Source organism: Neophocaena asiaeorientalis, unplaced genomic scaffold (assembly GCF_003031525.2).
Source record: "Neophocaena asiaeorientalis asiaeorientalis breed wild unplaced genomic scaffold, Neophocaena_asiaeorientalis_V1.1 scaffold152, whole genome shotgun sequence".
Lineage (NCBI taxonomy): Eukaryota > Metazoa > Chordata > Mammalia > Artiodactyla > Phocoenidae > Neophocaena > Neophocaena asiaeorientalis.
The window spans coordinates 10,962,925-10,988,571 of record NW_020185338.1 but is presented as its reverse complement, the minus strand read 5'-3'; the positions used below and the strand labels follow the sequence as shown (position 1 = coordinate 10,988,571).

The following is a 25,647-nucleotide window of genomic DNA, read 5'->3' as shown; positions in this document are numbered from 1 at the left end:
TCTTAAATGTCCACAAAATAGTTTCTCTAATAATGATAAATTATTTAGATTACTCAGATAATATTTTTATTTGTGGTAGCCCTCTGTTTAAGGACATCAAGATATATCTGAGGCAGCAAGGTACAGGGGAAAAGATCACTGAGTAGCAATCAGGAGATAAAAAGTTATATCTCAGGTTTGCCATTACCAGTTATATGAACTTGGGAAAATCATTTAACCCATGGATCTCAGTTTCCAAATCAGGAAAATGGGAAAGAAGGATCTAAAAATCTCTAAGAGCCCTTCTGGCTCTAGATTTATTCTGCTGTAGTTTTAACTTCTTCCCATAGTAGGTTGGGAGCTTGAAAGGTTGGAAAGAGTAAGAAAAATGGCTTTCTATAAAGAGAAAGTAAAATAAGGAGAAAACCATTTAGGGATTACTATTTACCCAAGAACACCTGAGGGGTGGAAAAACCTTCATTCTTCTGTGGCAGAAAGCAAAGTCAATGACTGCATAAGGAAAACAGGAAGAAAGATATTTCTGTCATCTTGGGTATTTGCCCTATCAAATTACTAACTCCAAATATTTGTCATTTTGTATTTTTAGAACAGATACTTCCAAAAGCAGGCAAAGAACTTGCTTTTCTTTTTTTTTTTTTCCATTTTATAACTGTCCTAATTTAAAAAAAATTAAAACAGAAAAAAGATTTTACAGTTTTGCCCTCATCTAGATGCTGCTAATTAGCTTCTGGTTCTATTACCATAAATGTTATTCTATATTTTTGCTTCTGTCAAAGTTTCTGTGCCATCATGACTTTGCACATTGTGGACCAAACAAATATTGCTGCCATTCTGGTAAACAACAAATGTAGCCTTGCCAGCAATCCATCAGCCAATGCAGCCACCTCCAATGATGTGCCCTGAGGGGCATTCAGGATGGAGATAAACAGGATGCTGGCCCTAGATAGTTAAGATGCATATCTAAGCAATCATTTCAATGAACCTGGACCCATTCATCTTCCCATACATAGAAAAAACACTAAAATCATTAACTTGAGATGGCTGTTTTTTGTGATTAGCAGCAATCTTTCCATGTTTGACTTTTTCTTTTTTTTTTCCCAGCAAAAACTCCTATATATCTTGGCTCCTTCCTTACCTCTTTGAAACAGTTCCTCAGAGCTATCTGAGAGCCTATATCCCGATTATATAGTCCTCAGTAAGATTACCAAAGAAAACATAATTCTCGACTTTTAGGTTGTGCTTTTTTGTTTGTTTTGTTTTGTTTTTTCAGTCGACAACGCAAAGGCCCACCTGTCTGGAATATCCTCTACACGCTGCTTAAATTAGCCCACTGATTGTCCTTCTGCAAGACTTGGCTTGGTTACTACCTCCTCTAACATGGCAGTTAAAAGCATGGCCTCTTGAGTGGTCCGAGTTGAAACCCTGATTTAGTCTCCTACGGGCCACGTGTGCCTACGGAAGTTCCTGATCCTTCTGCACTGGGACTCAGTTTCTTCACCTATAAACAGGAATGATAATAACACCCATAGCGTAGAACTATTTTAAGGATCAAATATATTAACATATGTAAAGTACTCAGAATGGGGAAGGGCACTAGTAAGCACTCAATAAACACTAGCTATCGTTACAACGATAATACTAGTTATTATTCCGTGAACATCTCTCCTAAAGTGTGTGTTGGGTACCCATCCTCAGAGCTTCCCATGCACACACATGCCTCCTATCACCTGTCTAATCGCTTCCTGTCTATTTGTCCCTTTCAGTAGACAGCAAATTTCTTAAAGGCAGGACTATATTCTTCCTTAATTTCCAGGGCTGAGTACTTGCTATTATACACAATAGATTTTAGTTTTATGGGGGAAAAGAAAACAACAAAAAACCTTCTCAACGCAAAGATCAATAAATACTCATTTAGAACTTATAAGTGTTGTAGAAACATATATGTAGCACAGATTATTTTCTAAAAGTACAATTTAAAACCTGACTTGAGGGACAGTGAATGTTTTTAAACACTCAAAATTAAATAAACAAATGGAAGAAAACGAGGGACAGTAAAGTTGAGTTGAATGGTCCAGACAGAGTAAAAGAGAGGAAGATGAGAATAAAATCTTTTGTGGGCCTAATAATGTCCTAATAAGGAAATGTGGGATGTGAACAGCAAACTGTCTCCTGTGGATGAGCTGACAGGGGCTTAGCCACTTGAGGCCACGAAGACACTGGTCACAGGGCAGATACTGAGAAATGCTAATCATTTCCCTGAATACTGCAAGGCCCTTGCCCCAAGCCCTCAAGATATGCGAAAGCAGGCAATTACATTTGCCTCTTCCATATTTAACATGGAACAGAGGGTCCTGATATGGAACACTGATAAGGAATGATAATTGTTCTGGCTGAGGTAGGGTCCAGGCTAATTTACTTAAAAGCTCCTTGGTGAGGTGAACATAATTAATCTTCTCTGTTCTCAAAGTAAAGGGTTATTTTCTTTTAAAGAGTTGTCCTGTGTTCTAAAAAGGAAGGACAAAACAAATTAATCATTTTCCATTGCTCTGCACACAGCACTTGGATGCTGAGAGAGCATGTGAACAGTTAATCCGCCTATATGGATGAGTTTCTGGTGACAGGCAGATCAGATCTAAATAGAAATCAGGCAAGGTATTTTATTTTTATCATTGTGGCTTTGAGACTTAATTCAAAAATAACTGAGACCAACTCTGACTATACTTTTAAAGTTTGCTTTCATAATTAATCCTTTTTTGAACACTTAGAAACACTCTTTTGGATTCTGTACAAAGCATTTCCCTGGCCGACCGCTGCCAAAGCAGACAGAAGCAGAGACTATCTAGAATCCTTCAAAACTATTGAAAATTCAACTGAACTATCTCTTAAGGCCATACTTAGTTCAAAGTACCAGTAATTTGAAGTTATAGCAATACATTTTGGAAGACAGCCCACCTAAACAAGTAATGTTAAAGGTGAATTCTAAGTATGTTTGAGAGGCTCTGTTAAGGTACGTCCTGAATGGCTGAACAGAAGGGCAAGAGAGGATAGATGAAGTATATGTGAGCAAAAGTATATATTTTTAAATAAATTCATCGAGTTTCTGAATTTGCAAGCCCTGGCTGAGAAAGATGGACCATGAAAGCCACTGGGCATTACACAACTGACAATATTATTTGATGAGCAAATTCATCTGACATTTGCCACAAACAATCGTCTTCCTGAAACTTCAATTGCTAGAAAGGTTTTTTTCTTTTTTCCAAATGAAAGCCATGTATTCATTCAACTGGACAACAATGAAGCTTTGTGGCCTGGTGGTTAGTATGAAAAGGAGTTGGTTTTGCCAAAACAATTTGAAATTTTGAACTTAGTCTCCCTTCCCCCACTTCTTTTTTAACATACTCAACTAAAATGAACGAGTTCTGTAGCCCTTACTAGACACATTAAAAAAAAAAAATGAAACTAAACAAAAAAACAACCAACAAACCCCCTGAAGTAGCCAAAACCACATGACTTTGGACATTTAAAGTATGTTGTAAAAACTTAGAAAACATGCAATACTCTGGAAATTAGTCAGGATTTCACAGCATTTATTATACAGAAACTGGATAGGACATCTGGCCTTCCCTTTATCCAACAGCATTTACTAAGTACCTACTATGTACAAATCAAACTATAACATCACTACATCAGACTTCATTTTGCTAAAGCTGATTAGATTTAGTTCAAGCATATTCTTTTGGTTCCTGAATGAAAATAAGTTATTAGGGCAGTAGAGAGAAATATTTATAATTTTTTGTTAACTGCCTTTTCCCATTAAATTGGAAAAATTTAAGTATAGGGATTAAGCCTTACTTACTATTCTTTAAATCTATGGTGTTAATATATAATAGCTACTCAATAAATATTTATTGAATTTGGTGCTATAATTGCTTCTCAGTCATCCAGTAACTACATATATGCAACAATATTTTAAAAATTTGCTAATGTGAAAGATAGATAATTTATATTTGATTTGGGGATAATTCCATATCCTGTCAAGTGAATGTGGGTATGTCAGGAGTTCTGGAATATACTCTATATAATGAAGTTGCAACAGTAACATCAATTACATGAGACAGGTACTCCACTTCTTCTTTGAGGACGCCTGCTCCCTAAATTTTCTTGAGATATTCTAGGACATGACACCCACAAGGAATACCAGTTAGGAAGAGCAAATATGAAGTATTACATAATATTGCTTTCCCTGTCCTTCCTTCCCTCCCACCCAACTTTAGTTGGAGGCCAAAGGTAAGAGCTTTGCTCTGTATTATTTCTAAGAAGGTACAGACATAGGTACATATCACAGCCATGCAGAGCTCAAACTTTAAATATATACATGGTCTCTTCCTCTTAAACTTAGAGAGAATCCAGTGCTTTAAAGGAACTTTCTGGAGAAGCAAACAAGATGCCTATTGATAGTGAAAACTGGGTCTATCAAATTTATGGTAATAGGTAATATCGCTCGAAGTCAGTTGCAATTTGAACATTGTGGGAACTACAGGAGATTCATTCATAACAAAAACAAACAAGCAAACAGAAAACAAAGAAACAAGGAGATGGGAATACAGAATGGCAGTTTGTTCCTAGATCTTGGAACACAACAGCATTCTTTTGCTTAATCTTTGGTGTATCGGTAATAATTAGTCATCACCATTTACTATTCTGGTCCAACGGGTGAAGTTTCTTTTTTTTTTTTTAAGATTTTTTAAAAAATTTAATTTAATTTATTTTTTGGCTGTGTTGGGTCTTCATTGCTGTGCACGGGCTTTCTCTAGTTGCGGCGAGTGGGGTCTACTCTTCGCTGCGGTGCACGGGCCTCTCATAGCGGTGGCTTCGCTTGTTGTGGAGCCTTCTCTTGTTGCGGAGCACGCGTTCTAGGCACAGTACTTGTAGCACGTGGGCTCAGTAATTGCGGCACGTGGGCCCTGGAGCACACGGGCTTCAGTAGTTGTGGTGCATGGGCTCAGTAGTTGCGGCTCGTGGGCTCTAGAGTGCAGGCTCAGTAGTTGTGGTGCACAGGCTTAGTTGCTCTGTAGCACGTGGGATCTTCCTGAACCAGGGGTCGAACCCGTGCCCCTGGAATTGGCAGGCTAATTCTTAACCACTGTGCCACCAGGGAAGTCCCCAACGGGTGAAGTTTTAAAAATATATTTTAGCTACTTGATAAATAACTTAAAGAATATAAAGAGATAGTAAAAAAAAATGTCATTAGAAGTTTTAGTAAGAAGTTAAGCACGTTATATATTCTCTTGATTTAGAAGGTATGAACGCAACGGACTACTGAATAATTGTCATCCATGATTCTGGAAAACACCCATCTTGTAAATACTGATTAGAAATTTCAAATATATTTCTAATGAGTTCTATTTTATCATTACTTCTGGCTTGTTCTCTTGCACTTGCTTCTTCAAAACACAATACCTCTAAAAATGTGACAGCTTCTAATTTGTTTTAATATAAATTTATTTATTTATTTGTGGCTGCGTTGGGTCTTCATTGTTGTGCACAGGCTTTCTCTAGCTGTGGTGAGCGGGGGCTACTCTTCTTCGCGGTGCACAGGCTTCTCGTTGTGGTGGCTTCTCTTGCTGTGGAGCACGGGCTCTAGGCGCACATATGGGCTCAGCAGTTGTGGCTGACGGGCTCTAGAGTGCAGGCTCAGTAGTTGTGGCGCATGGGTTTAGCTGCTCCGCCACATGTGGGATCTTCCCGGACCAGGGCCTGAACCTATGTCCCCTGCATTGGCAGGCGGATTCTTAACCACTGTGCCACCAGGGAAGCCCTGCTTCTAATTTTTTAAAAATTGATAATGCAGTTTTCTTTACTACATAATTGCAGATTTTTTTTCATTTTTTAGATTTATAAGTATAAATTAGAATGGTCAATGCAACAAAAAATTTCATTTCTATATTATCTTTTCCTTTCAATCACATTTTTATACAACCTGCTTTCAGCGTTTGCCCATTTATGAACCATATGAAGTAAGTTATGATGCACAAACATAACTAAAGATGAAAGAGTACTGTCACACATTCTTTCAGCAAATGCACTGCTCCAGGTTCTTGTTGCCAAATGTTGCATAATGAAGTCCTTCTTGTTGAGAGCACCCTATTTCCTCTTTGTCCTCAGAAATAGATTGTTCATTCACTGGTTTGCAAAAAATTCATCTATGATATTATCATTTGAAGACTCATAATCTGACTTTTGCTTATACAATCAATTTCACCATCATCATTAGTATCTGGAATGCCACTGTCTGTCTCTTTATATTCATCTTCTGATTCATCTAATAAGTATGAAATGTCTTCCTCTGTCAGTTTCCTTCTCTTTGTCATTATGGGAGAAAATGAGAAATTCTGAACTATCAACCTGCATCCAATAAAAGTAATAATAATAAAGAAAAAGACTATAAAACTTCTTCTTGAAAGATAATACAATATTTTGATGCAAGGTACTTCTCCGTGGCATTGCTACATGTCTTATGATGGCTTTTATCCCAGAATAGCTTTTCAAGAATGTTTCTATAGCAAACAGATTTGGAAATACACTGTCTTCCTCTTAGGCAAAGGTTCGGTAGAATTTCTTGTAGCTCCCTTTATAAGACTGGGGTTACATAAGCTCAGGGTTCCTCAGCTATAACACAAATTCACTGCATGTGCAATGCCCACCCGGACCCATCTCCATATTGCCCCTGAGGGACTTGGGAGGCAAAGGGAAGTGATACAAACATGCAGCTCATGGGGCCAGCTGTGCTGTGACTAATAAAGTCCTTTGTCTCATGTCTTCTTCCAGCATCCGTAAAAGTATGGCAGGCTAACTTGGTAACTGGTGAGAAGGGTAAAATTCTCAGACTCTTCAGTTCTTGATATACTTTGGACAACACAATAAGAAAATTGAAATGTTATGTAACAGTGATGATTTAGGTCACTTATTGCAACATCCTTCTGTGTGATCCCCTTATCCCTCCATCTTCATAAGATTTTGGTCTCTTCTAGCATATTTGGGAACAAATGACAAGTACCAATAAGATAATTTCTAGGATGATGAAATAGGAAAATGTTTCAAGAAAATAAGATCACCAAGATTCATTATACATCTTGGATTTATAATAGGCTTCAATAGACTCATGGTGTTTGCAAGACAGAATTAATTTTTTCTATCTTAAAAGTGAGGAAAATTTCTCTTTGCTCTTTGTAAGAACTAAAAAAAAAAAAAAGAAAAAAAAAAGAATTAAAAAAAAATCAATCCTTACCAAAAGAAATTAATAGACTAAGATTGGGTCCAAATGGCCCTGATGGTATAATAAAGATTAAACCACCGTTGAAAAACTCTTTGCCTTTTATCATCACCTCTCAGATCCTGTTCATCCTTTAGTACCTAATTTCTCCTTCCTGGGAGCCTTTGTAAACTACTTCTGTGGAGTCTGATATGAAGTCTGGTAGTTCATGAAGTACTTGTCCTATGCTGCTTTGCAAGATAAACCATGCTTTATACTCAGTCCTTTACATGGGTTAGTTGGTGGTCATTTGTTGAATAGAGAAATGAATGAAAGAAATGAGTGGAGAAATGAGTGTGATTTCACAGAGGGGGGAACTAACACAAAAGTAGAAAAGAGGAGAAACAAGAAGAGAGATGAGAGAGGTAGGTAGTCAAAAGAAAACTGATTGAATAGCCAATTTGCTCAATATACTGATTTAAAAAACAACGTATTTGTTTTTTAAACTCTTTATATGGTTTCCAAAAATACTAGTTTGTAAACTGGACAATTCATTAAGGTTTATTAAAATCAGAGAATTAAACATTTGGTGAGCTCATGACTGGGTAAATTTGCCCTTGAAGTTAGGCCCAACAAGGTTACATTTTAGTAAGAAGCTACAAGTAAGCACACGAGATTCCTGGAAATTTTTAAAAAAATAATGTTTGAGAAAGAATCTTATGAATGTTGTTTTGGTAGATTGGAAATTATATGTTGTAGGCACAGAATACATGATGGTATCTGTAGAAAAGGCATGAAATTAACTCAGTGGAAATTAATAGGACTACATCCAACAGACATGAAGGCAGAGTAACACCAGGCTCTAGGGGATGGACTGTAAAGGCACATTCTTAAAGGGCACAAAGAAGATGGCTTAAATCAGTGATTCCCACACATGACTGCACGTTAGAATCATCTGAGGAACTTTAGAAACTACTGGGTCCTATCCCAGGTCAACTGAATCTGGAGGCAGGAATGTGTTGAACTAAAATTATTAGGATTATTAAATAAGAACCATAAATCTAAATTTCTCAGACCCTAAATTTGAAATAATTAAATTGAATTTTGGAGGTAAAATGTATATAACATAGAGTGCCAAGACACATAACCAGTGTGACAAAACTAGGACCAGAATGCAAATATCCCGATTAGTCAGCCAAATCTTTCTAGTCCATGTATTGCTCCTGTGACTGGGAAAGGTAGTGCACACATAAGAGAGGATTATTTGTTTTAAATTAGAAATGGACTTTCCATCCATTACCTCATTTGATCTTCTCAGCAAATCTGTGACACAAATAGGATAAGTAATAGGCCCATTTCATAGATAATAGAAATTAGGATCAGAGGGGTTAAGTGAGTTGTCCATGTGAAAGAGCCAGGATTCACAACCAGGTCTTCGAACTCTCAGGGCACCAAATTCTAATCATTCTCTAAGAAATGTGGAGATCACCTGGCTTTTGCCTTACCCTCTCAGTCAACTCCTTCATGTCTGGGAACAAATACACTCTTCTTCAAGGAAAAACGAATGTCTAATGTGGAGTTCTGGGGTATTACAAAGCAAAACAAGTTCTGAGTTAGAAATGATAGGGATAAAAGCTGAAAACAGTAAGTTCTCTGACAAGATATAAAGGGAGTACTTCACAGAATCTAGGTGTTTTAAGTCAGTGAGTCTATATTTAATATGCTTTAGAGTATCTGGTTAATGTCTGATGACAACGAAACAAACAAGTCAGGATGTGTTCTATTGGCCTTTGCTACGGATATAGGTAGAGTGAGATCCTAGTAGAGAAAAACATTGAAGAAGCTCCAGAAAATCATTTACAGAGCACGAACTATGCGAAATAAGAACAGAGCCTAAAGACAATAATGAGGCAAGGGCTACTCTGATGGCCTTTCACTGTTTGATGTTCAAGTATAATGTATTTGGGGGCAATGATAGGATAAAATCGTTCACTAATGTTAAATGATTAACACAAGACCACTTTGGATATTTATATTAATAGTGCTAATAGTGACAGTATACTCTCTCCAGCCTTTCATCTGAGATCAAAGTTTGTTAAAAGCCCTAAACAAACTTTATAAACAGTTGTGTAAGAGGAATTAGAGTATAAAATTAGAAAAAGATCGACTGAGGCATTTAATATCACTGAGCAGAAGCTCAGGACACAACTAGTAATGCAGCCAAGGGGCACGCCAACACTCTTCACCATTCACAAGGAAGAAAACCAGATCAAAGCTGCTTTATTAAACGCCATGTACCAAGAGGTCGAGGGCGTAGTTTGACAATTCTAAATACGATTCAAGAATTCAGTGTCCTGTTTATGACTCTACTTGCCCAGCTCAAGGTAAATATGGGATCTCGTTGTTAATTGTCTTCCTCTTCACTTAGTATCATTCACTAGGTACTTACTTATAAAGCATTCCTTGCTCATGTCTTCATTACTCTCAACATTCACAAGTGGAGTATGTGGAATGGAAAGAACACGGAACCACTAATCAGGACAAATGAATTCTAGCCCTTGATTTGCCATATTTGGCTATTCATAAATTCCTCTGTCCTCCATACTTCTTATTTATAGGGTGAGGGGTTTTGACAAGGGTCTCTAAGAGTCCTTCCATTTGTAACATTACCTAGAATGTGAGATCCACGGCAGCAGGGACCCAATCTGCTATATGCCCGAGGACACTGTCGGGATATGGCAGGGATTCAACAAGTATCTGTTGTATACAATTACGTGATTAAATCAGGGTAAATTGTTTGAAAGCAACTATTCATAGGGTGGAAATTTTTTAATGAAGAGAATTTTTTTTTAATTCCTCCTAGACTAGAGTCTACTAAGTAAAAGACTTTTAAAATATGACCCAGTCCAGCACAATTAAAAAAAAATTTAAAAACTGAAATGTAGAGAGGTTAAACAACGTGCCCGGAGTCATGTGCCTGGTTATCGGGGAGGATGTGACCAGAACCCACCATTTCTGACTCTAAATCAGATACTGTTGTACTATATCACTTTCCATCATTTAAAACTAGGCATATAATAATTTTCAGCTGAAACCTGTATGCACTTGGTTAAAATTAGGTGCACAAAATGAAAAATTCCCAAATTAGCTTTTTACGTAAAGGCTACTTCAAAATGTGTGTAACAGACACTACTCCCACCAACTATATATTAAGGGCGTAATACCAATATTTCATTTTATAGTTAGATTAGGTTCTTAAAAAGATGTAATACATTATTACTCTGAGATTTCACCCAGATATGCTCTCTTAAAGAGAACAGAAAGCATTTCTTATATGTAGTATATTTTTCAGAAGGATACTTCAGAAAGTGTTTTGTAATATATACACTCATTATCTTCACAATACAAAACAAGCGCTTTTTACCCATAGAATGCACTGTTATTGATAGTGTTTAGAACAGGACTATAAAACACATCATCAAGCAAGGCAGTTAGGCAGTCTGACCACTTATCAGCATCAACTATGAAGCTGTCAGACTGACCTCCAAACACTGAGGAGTTCAATAATACTAAATTCATCTGCTGGTGAAGCTGCATTCATTATGTAATTTCTCAATGATACTTTCCCTATGTCACCGCATTTATGAAAAATCTGACAGCACTGTGAGAAACGATCTTTGCAGGCTGAAGGAAGTCTTACATTTTTAAATTGGTCATCACCTTTTGCCACAAGGTTGCAACTCTGTATAAACAGCCCACTGGTTTCAGCACCATTTTCTTCATTTTAACATAAGCACAGTCATGTTTTTGCAATTTAACCCTTTGAAGATGACCCCATTATTGGAAAATATACACATTTTAATACTGACTAACACAGAATACAGACTCTGTATTTTGGGACAAGGTGGCGAAAGGAGAATGTCTAGATTGTTTCAACCAAGATCCCTCATGAGAGATTCATGAGGATATTTCCGTTTGCCCTCGATGCGAATATACAGAAGGTAGACTAACATTAGAGCAGTGGGAAACTTGGCAGAACGGGCTAGGACAGGGTTTGTGCAAAACCTTTTTCCGGTTTCAGTTTGAATGGGTTCCCAGGAAGTGTCAAGTTCGAACAAATCCAAAATTTTACAATGCAGCTCAGCCAAAACTGCTGAGATTCACCTGATTCTGGGTCAAAACCGTACAGAGCACACTGCGTTTTATTTGGTGTAAAGCCAATTTGACTGAACCTTTCAGGCAACTTCAATGAGAGGCTTATAGCCTTGGCAAGACCAAAAATGAACCTGGCTTGATCTTTGGTTTTGAAACAGCAAGTTCTGGCTTTATAAAGAGATAAAGGCAAGTTTTACCCAGCTTCAAGATTCTTACAAATACTTAGAAGAGGCGCTGCAGATAATTAACTGTTATTTGGCCACATTTACATACTCCAGTCAGTTATTTCCTCAGCTAAACCAGGACACTTTAGTTAAATACATTAACACTATTGGGTCCATATACTCCTAACTGCCCCAGAGCAGATTCTGGTGTCCTAACAAAGAATAATGGTCCTTCTTCAACAACTTATGTGCCTGTAGACTGGCTTGCACACGTAGTAGGGTGAAGCACAATTAGTGTTAGATCCATAGTGGGAAGGGAAGGAAATTGAAAGTAAATCCCCAACAATCAGTGTCTAACAGTAGACAGGTGAAACCAGAATATGCAGCATCACTTAGTAATTTCCAGAGACATACTGGCATACTCTTGTATGCGTGGATACCAAGATCTTGAAGATCAACTGGTATGCATACTTCAAGTCTGGTACCACTAATATTAGCTGAATGAATCCTTTAGAGATGTGCTTAAGCCTCTAGCAGTTTTTTAAAAATAGAAATCCTATTTCTAACAGTTTTCCTGTGTCTTGTAATTCTTCTCAGATAGGCAAATTTGTGCATGTTTTTCTCCATATAGCTGCAGGTTAGGATTTATCCTGTAAATTATGTTATCTCTGCAAGTATATCCTAAAAATACAGGAAGCTTAGATTGTTTTAAGTAACTTTGGTTTGAGAAGTTGATTAAACACTGACAAATTGCAACTACACAGTTACACATTTGCTCTCAGTCAACACTTTTCAACATTTTGATTACATCCTCCTTAAATAATTTTTAAACTGTATATCTCCCTTATTCTTCCCCCTTCCATACACACATTTTTAAGTTGTCAGAATGTTTTCATCATAAGTTTAGGTAGCTGTAAAGGATGAAAATTCTGGAATGTAGTAAATATTGTCATTTTCAAATAAAACTTTTATATTACTCATATAAACTTATCCAGTGAACTTTAAATCTCATTAATTTGTTACCACCATTTATCCACTTCCAAAATAACTAAATACTATCCTCTTTAAAAGACAGATTTTATATGATTCCTTTTCCCTTTGAATTTATTTCAAATCTGTTTTCCCTCACCGACTTTTATCCTAATATAAAATATACTTATGCTTGCAGGCCTATTTATTGGTTATCCTATCATACTTTATCCTTCTCTATAACAAAAACGTATACATATATCCAGAGAGAAGAACTGATTTTTAAAACTCTCTGTAACCATAATGCTCTAAGTGTTAAACATTATTATGGATTGAATTATCATATAATTAATATTAGGTATATTAAAATTTTTGAGAAAAAATTAAATGTGAAATGTCAAAAAAACTCAAGGCTTCCAAATGTATATCTCTTACTGGGATGGATATAGCTTCCTCTTCTCCGGTACTCAATTAGCTCATGTATCCATGGGTAAATGCTAATTTTGTTTCAATAAGACAGCGTTCCATTTCTATTTCTGTTTTTTGTTTCTATAGATTTACTCACTGAGAAGTCTTGTTCACATAAAAAAGTACGTGAGAATGAAATTAGTTTTGTTATAACAATGTCACTCAATTTCTTGAATGCCTTCCTAGTTTTATAGCAAAGAATACACAGTGATCTGTCATCAAAAATTAATTTAAATGATCTACCAGCTCGATTAGGTCCTCTTTCAATTTTGTTGAAAGCAAAGAATTAGAAACCACTTGACTTGCCAAAGGATTGTAATGTAGTTATTAAAGTCATTCACTTTCCATTTCTGGAAGGTAAACCCAAAAGGCTTTACTCACCAAGACTTAAATGACTACAACTGTTCTTTTTTCACTTAGAGATATTTCATTGAACTTAACACATGCAAAAAATAAAAATCTCAATTTCGATACCATTCTATCAGTATGAAATTTTAATATATTTATTTTATCTCAGCATTAAATATATCTGCATCCAAAACTTAGAGCTGCAGACTGGCAAAGCCAGTCCTCATTGTCAAATCAATCAGCCAAATCAGCAGTACTTTCTGGCAGAAAAAAGTCTGACTTCATTTTTCAATTCTATGTAATGTGTTGATGTGTGCTCATGACAACCGTCTCACTTTTGAATCATAATTCTAAGACAGATAAATAGATAAGGCACGGAGCCGGACCAGAGTTTGTCACCTGGATGAAATAAGACACTGCGGCTTTCAATGATTTCTTTCCAACACATCTTAGCTTTGTTTTCTGGAGCTATACATTCTCTGATTATAGTAGGTGGTGGAAGAGGTGAGGTCATTAAATAAAACTGTCTTTACTCCTCCTCAACATCCATCAACAATACATGTCGATTTCAGAACAACCCATTCTCAACACCCCAAATATCTAATACAACCCTTTGTTCTTATCAAAAATATATGGATGACTAAGAAGGACAAGAAGCCTTACCTTAGTGACCTGATTAAAGGAGGACATGAAGGCACCCAAATCATAAACTGCCCCTTGTTTGGCACCCTGATGTGCCTGGGGGAATTTGCCATCATGGGACCCTGGATGGGTGAGAAGGAAGCCTTTCTTCTGCAAAGTGGGAGGGGGCTGATTATGAAAAGTAAGAGGGCCTCTTCAAGCCGAGCTATTTTAAGAGAACGTGCAGCTGAGGATATAAAAATGGATTCTCCTAAACCTACTTGTGTCTTGACTACCCCTTGGAAGATCTTTGTGTACTCTTGGAGGTACTCTACCGGAAGACTGTGCTGTACCTCACCAGTTCTCTTTGAACCTTACTGTCAGGGACAGCATTAATCATTTCGTTGTAAAATTAAAAAAAAAAAAAAAGTGCTGCTAACATGTTTCAATTTCCTTTGCTTTTTGGTAAAATGTGTCATAGATACAAATGAGTACTAAAACATATACATAAAGAAAATGACAATTTTTGTGGTTTTAGTCATCATTTCCCTGATTATGAATGAAGCTGAATATATTCTTACATGTTTCTTCTTCAACTGAAATGCCTGCTTATGCCTTTTATCCTTTTTCTTTTTTCTTTTTTTTAAATCTGCATTGTTTATCTTTTTCTAATTGCTTTGTTGGCAATAAGATTTGGATACAAACTGATTTGGATACAAACTGCTAGTCAGTTATATCTTCTGCTACAAATGTGTTCCAAGTGTGGCTTTTCTTTTCATTCCTTTTATGTTGTCTTTTGATTTATGGAAGTTCTTAATTTTGGTGTGGTCAAATCAGTCATTTCCTTTATGACCTATGTTTTCAGTGCCCCTCCCCTCACCCCTAGAAATCCTCCAAAGTCCCAAGGTCATTATGATACTAAACTATACTTCGCTTTAAAGCCTTACGGTTTCATCATTCACATTTAGGCTTTCACCCACTTTTGCATCTGAGATAGGGGTTCAATTTCATTTTTTTATACCATCTATTAAAAAGTCCATCCTTACTCCTCTGATATGTGATGCCAGGTATGTCAGACATCAAGTTTCTATGTACACATATTTGTTTCTGGATTCTCTATTTGATTACATGAACCTATTTATATATTCCTGTGTCAAGACTACACTATCTTAATTTCAATAGCTTTAATAAGGTTATATGTATGTTAGGAAAACTCTCCCCACTTCCTCTTCTTCAGAAGTATCTTGACTATTCCAGAGTGTCTTCTCTATAAAGGCTCGAATTTTTTTTTTTTTTTTGCGGTACTCGGGCCTCTCACTGTTGTGGCCTCTCCCGTTGCGGAGCACAGGCTCCGGACGCGCAGGCTCAGCGGCCATGGCTCACGGGCCCAGCTGCTCCGCAGCATGTGGGATCCTCCCGGACCGGGGCACGAACCCGTGTCCCCTGCATCGGCAGGCGGACTCTCAACCACTGCGCCACCAGGGAAGCCCAAAAGCTCGAATGTTTTTGTCAGATATTTTCCTGTATACTTTGTATTCTTTGTTACTTTTGTACTGATATAGTAACTTTAATAACATTTTCTCAGCGATTGTTGCTGGAGTTAGAAGGAAAAGGGACTTTCAAGTACTGGTTTCTATCAAACTTGTTCAACTATTTTTCATAATTTAACTATGAATTCCTAGAGCTTTTTATACAAACAATAATATTACTTTCAAATAATGATAGTTTTACTGCTGTGGTTAATACCACCAACACAGTGTCTAACAGAAACTGTAGAATGGGGCATCCTTTATTTATTCCTGGTCTTAAAGAGGGACTTTCAAAATGCTAAGGTGAGGTTTGCCAGAGATTTTTTTTCACATGACCTTTATCAGATTAAAGAAGTTCTCTTCTATTCTTAGTTTTCTAAAAGGTTTATGAGGATGATAATGATATCATAGGAATAAATCTTCTTATTCATCTATTGGGATGACCTTATTAAATTTATTTCTCCTCAATCTGTCACTATGGTGAATAACACTGACTGAGTTTTTAATTTTAAACCAACTCAATTCCTGGAATAAACTCAATTAATTGATGAATTGGTAATTTGTCAGTGTTCATGAGTAATTTTCCTTTTTATACCTTCCAGGATTTATTTTGCTAATATTTGTGTATAATACTTTTGTATCCATGTTAATATGTGAGAAGTTCCTTAATTTCCCTTATTTATACATTCCGTCTGGTTTTGTCTCAAAGGTTATGCCAATTCCTAATGAGTTGGGCATGTCCTTTCTTTTATTTATTGACCTGTGAGTTGTTTAGAAGTTTACTTTGAAATTTCCAAAAGTCTATAGCTTATTTCGTTCTTTTTGAATCTTAAAGCTAGTTATAATCATGTCACTAAATTCCGGTCCACGGAAATGAACAGAAATGATACGTGCAAATTCTAGTTTTCACTAAAGGCAAGTTACATACATGCTCTCCCTTTCTTTCTTTCGTCTAGTTACAATATTAATCTAAGGGCTGGAGTGGAACAGGCATCTTAGGTCAGGAGGCAGAAGCAGTATATTGAAGATGGTAGAGCAAAACAACAAAAGAAGCCTGGGTTTCTGACACCATACCTGCCATGGACACCATATATTTGGATTGTTAAACGAGAGTGAAACTAATTTCTATCTGACTTAACCCATAATTCTTTTTGGATTTCTCTTAACTGAGGTCATGCTAACTCTAACTAACACAAAGGTATCGAGAATCTAAATTATCATGGCATTTATGGAAATGAAAATAAAGACAGATCTGAGGTGCGATATGACAAACAGAATTTGTATCTCAAGCTGAACAGCCTTCCCTTCCCTTTCATTTCCTAAAATGACCCTGACTTCTTATTGTACTGCCTATATCTCCTCTTCTCCCTTGACCTCCCACTTACTAAGTTCACTAGTGCCTTTCTATAAACAAGGGTAATCACTCTAACCCTGCCTTTCTGGCACCAAACTGTCCCAATTCCTAATTTTCCTAGCACAGTCCTAAAGTTGTATTACCTCCACATGCGCTTTCCCTCTTCCTGCTTGCAGGCTCTCACCACTCCACTCCAGTGGAGTGGTGGTTTTACACCACCACTCCAGCTGTACTCCTGCACACCACATTCACCACGCCACAACCCCTGATTGAAAACGATTAATGACTACTTATTGGCTAAATAGCCACGCTACCGCCTTTCACCTCCCAACCTCGTAATGGACACAACAGAGAATGCAAAGCAGTCACAGCAGTGCTCTCCAAAAGAGCAGCCCAGAATCCTTCCCAAAAGAATGTTTCAATAGCCAGTACTGACCAGTAGGAACTGGCACTCAGGAAGAAACCCACTTGTATCCCTGATATAAAACATAAAATCTAAACTCCTTGGTTTGTATTTCAAAACCCCGAAGTGTCTATTACTCTCTCAAAGTTTTACAGACAATGAGGCTATAAAAAAAAAAAAAAAAAAGATGTGAAAGCCTTTGAAATGGAACAAAAACTTACTGGGTATTTTCAATGAAAAACTAGTTTTTGCCTCGCGGACGCTTCTGGGTTTTTTGGTTCTACAGGATCTCTGTATCAGTCACTGTCTTTGAGCTATTTATAACTCTGTGAGTTATAGATGACTGATTGATTGCTATGCAAATGATTCTTGTACATAGACATGAAATAAATTTTGTCTGGGGAGGTTCAATTGATTTCCTTCCTCCACTATGGAAGAAGACAGTTTTGCCTCTATTTTAAATTCACTTCAGTACTCCAATGCTCTTTGAATGTTCCTTTAAGTGAGTTGTAACATCTTGCTCATTCTCTGATTAATTAATGAGTTAAACTCATTTGTCATGAGTTCATTTTATATTTGTATGAGAGTCATGATTTCATGATTTTGCCTTAAAATTTTTTTTTTAAATATCCTTTTAGCTAACTCTTTTTTCTTTCTTTTTTTTTTTTTGCAGTACGCGGGCCTCTCACTGTTGTGGCCTCTCCCGTTGCGGAGCACAGGCTCCGGATGCGCAGGCTCAACGGCCATGGCTCACGGGCCCAGCCGCTCCACGGCATGTGGGATCTTCCTGGACCGGGGCACGAACCCATGTCCCCTGCATCGGCAGGCGGACTCTCAACCACTGCGCCACCACGGAAGCCCTAGCTAACTCTTTTTTCATTATTGCCTTTAAACTTTTATTACATCCCCAATATAGAATGTCTTCTCTGGCTCTTTCTACCTGACACTACTGATTCTTCCCATTTCAGAGAGGAAACAAATCTCCTCCATCATGTCCTCAAACTACAAAAGCCATGCTTTTCCATGACGAACCTAGACTGCAATGATGTTAATTTATTTTACAACTATTGTTTCTTTGTAATGCCTTCTACAAAATGCACTGTTTCATCCACATGTTGTAGACAGTGCATATTTATCTTACATCATTCATTCATTTATATGTAAGCAACTTCTCTCCTCAATTAAAGTGCAAGCTCCTTGAGAGAACTGATCACAATTCCTTTTCCTTTTCTCCTCTTCACTGTCTACCTAGTACCTTAGTGCCCAATAAATATCCACTCTGAGTCCCCAGTATGTGTAGGAAGGATGCTTGCAAGCTGGTAACCACTAGTTTGTTCTCTGTATCTGTGAGTCTGTTTCTCTTGTTTTGTTTTATACCCTTGTTTTACTTTTTAGATTCCACAAATACTCTGTTATCACTTATATGTGGAATCTAAAAAGGATCCTTCCAACCAAGATTTTTTTCAGGTAATCACTTAGCTTTATTTGGGGAATCAACCTACTATGTTTTGGCTGAAGGTGGTTCCTTCCTAGGAGAATTCACACTAAACTTTAATGAAGATCATGGGAGCTTCTGTGAAACACCAAATAAAGTGTAACACTGATCAGAAAGGCTAGGGAAAAAAGAATAAATTGATATGCTTCTGGGTACTTTTTTCCCTCAACTATCAGTACTGTGTATACCTATATTCCTAAGAATAGTCTATGTGAGGATTATATACATTCAGTTCAACATTCATTCTTTGATTTTACAAATGTTTATTGGTTGTCAACTATATGTTAGAAATGTTTTGCAGGCCCTGGGGGTGCATTTGTAAATAAAATGTAATTTCTATTCCAAGAAGCTTACCTGCTAGTGAAGAAGGAGAGGGAAGTATTGAGAAAGAAAAGGGAAACAGACACAACTGCGACCTGAGCATATAGATAATTGGTGACAAGCCAAATCAAGTTGCTCGTTATGACAAAAAAGACCTTCTTATTTTCAGGTATTATAACTACTAAACCTTTAAAATTAATCTATTGTAAATACTCCTAATGGAATAATGAAATTTCAAATTTTGCAGATCTGTATCACCAGGACACGTACCCTACATTCAAAGCCTTACATACCCTAATACCACCTAAACCAAATGAGAGACCACCAACATTTTTCTATGGTTTAAGTGCTAAGTTGGGAGAGACTAATAAATGGTCTTGAGACTGCTTCCAGCATATTTGATTTTATGAACTATAAAATACTTTACCAGCTGAACAGTCTACCAAGTATATTAAATCCACTCTTTATAATGCCATATGAAGTCAAAGGATTTCATAACATTTGAGCATTAACATTATTACTGAGCATTTTCATTTTTCATTCATTATTACCGAGGTTTTACTTATAATTATTTCAAATTAAAACCATCTTGAGAAAACTGCCACTGTAAAAAACCTAGTTCATTTAACCAGTTTTATTTTTCTCATGATGATTTTTTATTTTTTACCTTTATTCTTAGAGGAACCCTTAGAATAAGGCATTTAAGATTTTATACCATAGTACTATGTTAGTAAAGAGATTATGTAAATAAAAAAGACCAACAAATACTAATAAAAGTTACAGGCTTCTTGTTGTTATTGATAATTTTCAGCTTCACATGACATACTAGTATAATCAAAATGATTAAATAAGAAATAATAAGCAATCACTTAATGATAATGATAACCTAACACTTGTCAGGTCCTAAATATTTTCACATATATTTTCTTTCTTAATTCTCACAACAGTGTGATAAAATATGTTTAATTCTATTCACTTTTACAGACGAAGGAATCAAGAAATAAGCGATTTACTAAATGTTGAAGTGGCATTTTGTGTACTGAACCCAGATCCTCAAACTCAACATTTCTGTTTTGGTTCATACTTTTAAAAAGAGCATTTAATTTACAAGCCAAATACTGTTGGCAAGACACTTTCTAAGGATAAGTAAAATATATGTGGAGGAACACTAAACATTTTATTCACTTACAATGTCATCATGCTGAAACCAAGAAAGTCAGTGTACTTTCCCAATGGCCTGGTTAAATCTAAGGAATAGATTATTTCCCAGCTAGGGTCTGCACACTGTCGATCAAAATCACTTGCTTACACAGGACTAAAATACTCTCAATTAGCATCTTTCCTTTCCTCACACTCAAAATATAAATGTTTTATTCTTAATTAGCCTTATTGTTTAAAAGTTTCTTATTTTTCACCTGCTCATTAAAAACATTAAAAAAAATCACCACTAGACCCAAGTCACTGAATATTTTGTGTGTTTTCAAAAGTTTTAAACACAAAATATGCATATTCAATATTTGCATCATACTCTCTATATAGCTTTAAATACCGCCCCCTGTATATAATAGCATGTCAATATTTTCTTTTTGAAAATATGACTTTTAATGGCTGAATAATATTTCATCGTTAGGTGGTACCATAATTTATTTTACCATTCTTTCAATTCATGTGGTTTTTATTATAAAAATGTTTATTTATAAAGTAATCTAACCATGTTTTTTAAAACTTGAGGAACAGAGAAAGGAATGATATCACAGCCCTAATTCTTGTCTAACAAGTCGCTATTATAAGATTTGCTTGCTTCTATTCTTTTTTTTATACACCTATCATCACATGTTATCATTAAAGTACACGTAATTTTACATCTTGAATTTGTTTCCATTTAACATTATATAATAAACCTTTTCCAAAATCTTTGTGTCATGCTGGGTGGAAATTTCACACTTTATCTAACCATTACTTTATTGCCGAACAATAAGTCATCTCCCCTTTTTTTCTATAAAAATGTATATCATTTTCCAATAAATATTGCAAGCATGTAATCTTTATATATTTGCACTTAAAAAAATGATTTCCTAATATCAGATTCCTACAAGTAAGATTACTGAAAAAAAGGCTAACCAGCTTTTATCATTATTTGGATATTGTAAAAAAAAAATGTTGACTGCCCTTCAAAGTATCAATAGAAACCTAATCTCAGTTTCTTATCAACTAGTCCTTTTAGTGATTGGGAAATACAGAAATAAGCATAATTACATTTAAGCTAATTATGTTTTCCATAAATTAGTGCATCACCTGTCTTGAGAGAGCAGTGACCACTTAAACACACACAATTTTTTTCTTAATTCTTTTTTTTTTTTTTTCATTTTAAAAGTTTGTATCTACATATCTTTCTGGTATAGTTCAGCTTACTTTCCCCTTTGAATCTTAGATATAGTTTTAGAAATGCTTTCCAGAACTGCTTCCTTTGGGGAGTGCTCTGAAATCCACATCAGGACACAGCAGTAATCCTGATAGAAGGACAAAGAAAATGCCCCAACTTACCGTTTCTAACGCATGTACACGGTCCTGCAAATAAAGCATAATACATAATTATTAAAACAAAGCTATAAAAAATCATTTCAAGTTTACTTAATTTTTAGATTTTCTATTTATCCTCTATGAACAATAACATTTAAAAAATGTAAAAAATGAAAATTCCTACTCAGGATAATCTCTCCAATAGAAAAATAGTCACAAAAGAATCACTTTTCTCATCTCAACTAGTGTTACAAGGTTTAATTTAATAGTAAATACCATAAATTCAAACATAGTTACTAAGTGGAATAGATTTTATCACTTTTGCATTGGTAAAATTATTTATCTATTTAGTGAAATATAACTATTAGATCTGAATATATGAACCACTAGACAATAGTAGTGATTTAAAAAAGGAATTTAGCACATATACCAGCTCTCAATTAGGTATACAGCACAAAGTATGCTCTCACAGGAAGTAAAGTTCAGACATAAGAATGACTTCACCAGTTAAAATTAATAAGTACACTGTTAATTGAAACAAGGCAGGAAAAGTAAATGAGAAAGATATGTCACATGCAGCCAATCCTGAACCCAGATAGGTCTTCATTACCTACAATATCTTAGAAGGTTTCATAGAAATACTGGTTTTACAGAGTCAGTGATAATATCGCTTTAAAAACTAAATGATTAAGAATGGTTTCATTCTCAATCCAACAGTTGTGTTCTCAACTGTTCCCAGAGCTAACAGCTACATACTAAAAGTTTTTACAAAAAAAAAAAAAAAAAAAAAAGCTGACTTGAGAGAGAGGAGACTGAAAATTCAAGGAAGTGCAAAGCCATCCTTTTTACGAGGGTCAAGGCCACTTTTCTTTCTATTCTTTCATTTTAAGTAGTTGGAGGAGATATATAAAATCTGGATTTTTAAAAATTAAATTGTTTGCGCTAAGAGGGAAAGGAAGGAAAATGGTGCAGAGGGCCATTCAGCTCAGATCTCTGTGACCGTACAGAGACTGACAGAGACCCATGACACTTAGGAGCATAAACTTGGCTCTCCCCTGCATTCCCCCAGCTTCACCTAACACACAGAGGCCTTGCCTTTGAGGACTTCTGCAACCCAGCCTTCAACCCTCAGACTGTGAAACTGGGTTGAACATTTCTGCCTCTTTAAATATTTGGCTACGTGGGCACAAGCTAAATGAATATATTATGCAAAATCAGCCCAAAGCAGATTGTTTTTAGCAATATAATCTGTTTAATTACATTTTGTTGGCATACTTGAGAGAACCTCACCCTTGCCCCCATAATTTTCATAAAACAACTGCTATTTTATTGGTGACTTGTGTACTGTCACATTTGAGTAGCTCGTAATAAATGCATATAATGCCTCAAGGGGGCTTTGATCTGTTCTTACCAGGCATCTTATTCACAGTGCATCTGGGACAAAATCATTCAGCAAAGTGTTATCATCACTTGCAGACTGAACAGAACCTCATTAGACAGTCTTTGGGCAGTATCGCATTTATATGAACCATCTTGGAAGGCTGAAAATATTTACAGCCACTATTTGGGCCTTAAGTTTTCCCCACACCATGTACCTATGGGGCTCATATTATTTAGAATTAGCATATTTTAAAAGCACACATACAGCTGGTTTGAAATCCGTGATATCATATGATGCCAAAATAGTACAACTGAATTAAATTCCATTTTAATTCATAGCTCACAGTTTGGTAAAGATAAACTGATATAATTTATGTATTACTGTCTTCATTTTACTTAAATATTTGTTACAGGATTTTATAATACGCACTGTCACGGATTACATGTTTGTGTACTCAGAATTCATGCACTAAAACCCCAATCCCTAATGTGATGGCATTTGGAGATGTGGCCTTTGGGAGGTAACCAGGTCATGAGGATCGAGCCTTCATGGGATTAGTGCCCTTATAAGAAGAGACACAAGAATGCTTGCTTCTCTTTCTGCTCTCTGCCAGGTAAGGGAATAAGGAGAAGATGGCCATCTACAAGCCAGGAAGAGGTCCCTTACCAAGAACCGAATCTGCCAGCACCTCGACCTTGGACTTGCCAGCCTCCAGAACCGTGAGAAATAAATGTCTGTTGTTTAAGCCACCCAGGCTACAATAATTTGTTACAGCAGTCCCAGCTGACTGAAACATATGCCTAGTCTATAAGGCTAAAACGCAAATGGTCAAAAAATCTCAATTTCGTTAAAATATAAAGATCAATAATCTATTTCAATACAATTTACTTATGTCTGTCTGTAATCTACTCCATTCCAAAATGGTACTGCGATAGCTCTCAATGAAAAATATATATGTTAAGAAAATGAGAAAATTAGGGAAACAAGAAATTCAATTCATTAGTCTGAATTTAAATAATTCCGTTTGCCAATCAACAACAGCTAATAGGATACCAGTCATTGTTGCCAATTAGTGAGCTCTGTCTAAACTGCAGTTTTGTTGGCCTTAATTGTAGGCCATAAATAAAAACAAACTACTCCTAATCTTTATGAACTTATTAACTTGCTTTTTTTTTTAACATCTTTATTAGAGTATAATTGCTTTACAATGGTGTGTTAGTTTCTGCTGTATAACAAAGTGAATCAGCTATCTGTATACATATATCCCCATATCCCTCCCTCTTGCATCTCCCTCCCACCCTCCCTATCCCACCCTCTAGGTGGTCACAAAGCACCCAGCTGACCTCCCTGTGCTACGTGGCTGCTTCCCACTAGCTATCTATTTTACGTTTGGTAGTGTACATACGTCCATGCCACTCTCTCACTTCGTCCCAGCTTACCCTTCCCCCTCCCCACGTCCTCTAGTCCATTCTCTATGTCTGCGTCTTTATTCCTGTCCTGCCCCTACATTCTTCAGAACCTTCTTTTTTTTGTTTTTTTAGATTCCAAAATACGTGTTAGCATACGGTATTTGTTTTTCTCTTTCCGAGTTACCTCACTCTGTATGACAGACTCTAGGTCCATCCACCTCACTACAAATAACTCTTTTTATGGCTGAGTAATATTCCATCGTATATATGTGCCACATCTTTATCCATTCGTCTGTCGATGGACACTTAGGTTGCTTCCACGTCCTGGCTATTGTAAATAGTGAGGCAATGAACACTGTGGTATGTGACTCTTTTTGAATTATGGTTTTCTCAGGTTATATGCCCAGTAGTGGGATTGCTGGGTTGTATGGTAGTTCTATTTTTAGTTTTTTAAGGAACCTCCATACTGTTCTCCATAGTGGCTGTATCAATTTAAGAAATGTATTGCGAAATTTAAATGGTTGAAGTTGACTTCTTTTTTGGCAGAAAAGATTAGTTATTATAATTCTGTATATAAAAGAATTAGGCTACTGCAAATCGCTATTCTCAAACAAAATATCTGCATACTTCTGCTCCTGTTCTTATCATTAAAATATCCAATAACTTAAGCCAATATTGTGGCACTGATACAGTCTATGAAAACACATGCCAGTATACGTCCTGGAATGAATATATAATTATACCAAAATATATCCTCTCCCACTCTTACTATAACTGCAACTGTAGTGTTTTGTTGTTGCTGTTTAATCTTCAATTTTCATTTCAACAGATTTTATCTTCAAGCTTGGCCTGCAGGTTCAGCACTCTCCCTCCTCTCCTACCACATACACACTCCTAAGGTTAGATCCCCAAAAGAAAAGAATTGCTAGGATATTGAAAGGGGGGAGAGTAGGTGAGAGGAATAGAGGGGGAAGGCAGAAGTAATGAAGTAATGAAGACACTCTCAGTATAATCATGACATTTCAGGTGGTTTTAATAAATCAGTGGTTCTTATTTTTGTAGCCATGGACTTTGAGAATCCTTTCCCCAGGAAAATGTACACTATACACAACACACAGAATTTTGTATATATTTTTAGGGGAATTGCAGACTCTCTGAAACCCACTCATGGGCCTCCAAGTGCTTTTACTCCAAATAAAAACACTTGAAATAAGATGTAAGAATTATTTTATTAGGCCAAATAATTTATTTTAAATAA

At 36.2% G+C, this 25,647-nt stretch overlaps 1 protein-coding gene across 1 annotated transcript in view; it reads right to left on the bottom strand.

The window, feature by feature from the left end:
• Positions 1–25,647, bottom strand: part of CEP128 (centrosomal protein 128) — a 419,931-nt gene that overhangs the window by 32,891 nt on the left and 361,393 nt on the right. The window contains exon 20 of the mRNA XM_024736316.1: positions 21,624–21,647. Coding sequence (XP_024592084.1) covers positions 21,624–21,647 — 24 coding nt within the window. The remainder of the gene's footprint in view (positions 1–21,623; positions 21,648–25,647) is intronic.